The 4012-nt window shown below is 37.7% G+C and overlaps 1 protein-coding gene across 1 annotated transcript; it reads right to left on the bottom strand.

The window, feature by feature from the left end:
- Positions 1-279: 279 nt before the first annotated feature.
- Positions 280-3706, bottom strand: LOC112742435 (ATP-dependent DNA helicase RRM3-like). The gene is made up of 6 exons (XM_025791666.1): positions 2875-3706; positions 2602-2761; positions 1729-2443; positions 1141-1590; positions 498-551; positions 280-381 (listed from the first exon to the last, which is right to left on the bottom strand). The coding sequence occupies exons 1-6, from the start codon at positions 3704-3706 to the stop codon at positions 280-282; spliced, it is 2313 nt and encodes a 770-aa protein (XP_025647451.1).
- Between the last annotated feature and the right edge of the window lie 306 nt (positions 3707-4012).

The raw sequence follows: 4012 nt of genomic DNA, 5'->3' as shown, positions 1-4012 counted from the left end.
ATCACATTACTGCTGAGGAAGTAGATTAGGTAGAAACCCGATACCTAGACAATGATTGACAAAAGCAAACCATGATCCATAAATATAAGAAAACATAAGTAGAAATTTCATCTTTCTAATCATTATAAAAACCAAAACATTGATAAAATAGACAAACCACATACAAAAAAAAAACTCAACAACTAACAAAAGGAGAAATGATAATCAAATTAACACGAAATTGCAAACAATGAAGATGAAGAAGATGAATCCAATTGATAGACCATATTCAAATTAACATCAACTTCCAAAGGATGTAAAAAAGAACATGAACCCAGAAACATACGAAGCCAGATAGACAATTCGCAAATTAGCAGATTCACAAACCCTAGACAGTAAAACCTGGATTAACAGTCTAAGAGATACAAAATTTCATCACAAGGATATAGACAATGAACAAAAAGGAAAAAGATGAAGACGAAAATAGGTTTGGAAGTAAAAGGGCCAGAAGAGTGTACCTGATTGATTGGTTGCAAATCTTCTATTTGAGACTCTATGGGAAAATCCTTAACCTGCAATGAATGACAAGGAACCAAAGACCGAAGAAACAGAGCCTGTAGACAACGTTTGGTAGGGCAGAGGAAAGCAGATCAGGAGATGAAAACAAAGGGGCTTGGGTCCAATTTGATGATTACCTAATCAACTAAATCCGCGAAAAAAGGGGCTTGCGTGAAGGAATCGCGAGAAAAGACAACTGACGACGAAAGCAAAGAGGATCACATGCACCCTTCATGAGGAGAATCCACGCTGGAGAAGAACGTCCAGCTTGGATGTCTACGGGCCTGAAACGCCGATAGCTCTCCACATCGAAGATGAAACCACGCATATGCTAATATATAGTAATATATTCTATATTTATAAATCGTATGAATACTCTTCTTTCATAACATCCTTTGATTTTCATTTAATAGAATCTAACGTTCATAAAAATTGGTGCATCTAGTGCACACAAAATGGTTGAGACGATTTTACACATATCCCAAAGAAACTGTCCCTCTTTAAAGAAAACATACACCAAAACAAAACTATAAATTACACAGATAAGATTGGAATGTATAAGAAGAAACTACATTATATCTTATCAAAAACTTCCGTAAATACAACGTTCTCAGTCCTGATAGGATCAACTAATCCATCATCACAAAGTAAAATCTTAAGACCATTTCTATTCCTAACTTGGGAAACAGCTACATAAAGTTGACCGTGACAAAACACAGGACGACGCAAGAATAAACCGACTGTTAATAATGTCTGACCCTGGCTCTTGTTTATTGTCATCGCAAATGATAGAGAAACCGGGAACTGACGGTGTTGGAATTTAAACGGTATAACCGTATCACTGGGAATCATATTCATTCTACTAATAAAAACTTTATCCCCAACATTGCTACCAGAAACAATATCCGCACCGATCACATTTCTCCCTAAATCTCGCACAACAAGTCGAGTCCCATTACACAAACCCCCAGCTGGATCAATATTCCTCAACAAAATAATAGGCATGCCTATTTTCAACTTCAACGAATGATTAGGTAGACTAGAACACCTAATCTGATTCAAGAATTCAACATTTATCCAATCAACATCAACATCAGAATAGACATCACTACCATATATCGAATCAGCAATGAGATAATTTTTCTCCTCCCCGGGCAACAAGTCAACTATATAATTGTTTATCTCTTAAACATTGTCGACAGTCGGAGCCAAAATTGCCCTATCCTGGAAAAAACTTGGATCACGAAAATTCTGAACCAAATTCGGATAGATTGTATTTACAATATCTTCCACTGGATTCTCCAAGACAGGAATTATTAGATCAGAAGGAATATCAACAAAAAGTTTATCACTGACCACTGTTCTACATCGACCTTCTACGACTTGAAGTATCCAATCTGAAAATGACCTTAACTCCTGAGGAGTTGATTGTTCCAATCCCATTGTTAACCTCATATTTTTCGTCAGACACAAAACTTTGCAATATTTCCAAAGGACAGAAGAATTTATTGAAGCCATCACAATCTCAACACGAGAACCTTTCGGAATAACTGGTAAGACCTGCCTGAAATCACCACCGAGAATGACCACCTTCCCACCAAAAGGTAAATCTTTATTCCTATCAGAGACCGAAACCATTATATCACGTAACGTCCTATCGAGTGCTTCAAATGCCAACTTATTAGTCATCGGTGCCTCATCCCAAATAATCAAATCGGCCAATCGGACTACCTCAGCTTTTGCACTATCCTTCTTAATCCGACAAACAGTATCTTCAGTCAGCTCAACAGGAATATTGAACATAGAATGCGCCGTCTTACCACCAGGTAACAACAGAGAAGCAATACCACTAGAAGCAACGTTTATAACAATCCTTTTCTCAGATCGCAATCTAGCCGACAAAACCCTGTATAAAAAAGTTTTTCTAGTGCCACCAAACCCATACACAAAAAAGAATCCATGCCGACGCAATCAATAATTTTATTGTAGACCACCCTCTGTTCTTCATTTAACTTTAAGACATTTGCATCATGCTCACGAGTCAAAGAAACATTGTCATACTACAACTCACGCAGCAACATCAAGTTGCTAAATTGAGACACTAAAGATTTATTAGGAACTGGCATGCCAGCATAATTTCTCAATGATTTTCCATTACTCTGCAATAGTTTCTCAATCTCCAATAAACAAAATGTTTGCAACTCATCCTGACTCATTGTTAGATCTACGTTTAACGATAATTAATAAATATTAGCACGATAATATAATGTCTGCACTGTCTGTGTCCGTGTGTGCCTGCTTGTCATATAATAAAATCACAATGAACAAAATTCTTACCAGGATATTGCAGCTCATGCCTTCTGCGATAAAGAATATCATCAGACAAATAAGCCCAAGTTTGTTTCCAAACTGACAGAGGCCTTCCCATGGAACCAGATAGCAACAACATCACAAAAAGCCGCCTTAGTTGTGCAGCAGACGCTACCTCGGCGACTTCCTTAATAGCAAAAATATACTCCTTATCATCTATCAAGAATCCCATGGCAGAACATGCCTCCTGAAATGTATCATAAGTAACACCATTCACGGTTCTTATACTTCGAAAACTGGTACAACCTCTATGCACATTCAAAAGCATCCGCATATAGAAAAGTTCACCAGATGACGGATGAGCAAAACTCAATCTTGCAATTGAGAATCCCCTCTGTCTCGGCTTCCACTCCCTACTGTTTGAACAATACACAAATTTTCCCGGATATTCAACATATGTTAAAGACCACCCATCCGGGAACCGCCTTTTAGCCATCATCCAACTCGTAAACATTGTCAGTAAATCTTTGTTGCGCAAATAAACATGAGTAATGATATCAGCATCATCGAATACAACATGTTGCTGGTTCGGCAAATGAAAAGTCAACCTCTGTACTGACGGCCATCTATGATGAATATCATAAGCAAAAATTCTCCACATGGATTCAGACGGTGATAAATAACGACAATCGTAATACTGCTTGATCTCATCAACCACCTGAGAAGATTCACCAACATGATATGTTTCTCCAACAGTTGCAGTCACCCGATCCGAACCCTTATTGATATACTTAAAAAGATACTTGATGACGTTTGACTTGTTACAGAACTCAAGATTTATGTGAGCTTGATATTTCATTAACAGCAGTTGATTTTAAGGCACAACAAATCTGTTGTCAATATCAACGTCGTTGATCTTCACTGTCACACCCATATTACGACGTCTATATATCGGATAGCCATCTTCATCAAAGCTCATTTGATCAACGAATCTTTTCGGATAAAATTTTGAGCACTTATCATCTTTCTTGCAAGGAGAACTCGGTCTAAATCGACCGCAGGGACCATGGATCATGTACTTGGTGACGACATTATAAAGAGCTGGAAATTTAAGGGGATTGGGTAGCTCGGCACAGATGAATTCATCAACAATTTCAACACTTTG

Source organism: Arachis hypogaea, chromosome 14 (genome assembly GCF_003086295.3).
Source record: "Arachis hypogaea cultivar Tifrunner chromosome 14, arahy.Tifrunner.gnm2.J5K5, whole genome shotgun sequence".
Lineage (NCBI taxonomy): Eukaryota > Viridiplantae > Streptophyta > Magnoliopsida > Fabales > Fabaceae > Arachis > Arachis hypogaea.
Note: the sequence above shows the minus strand (reverse complement) of the source record. Positions and strands in the feature narration are given on the sequence as shown.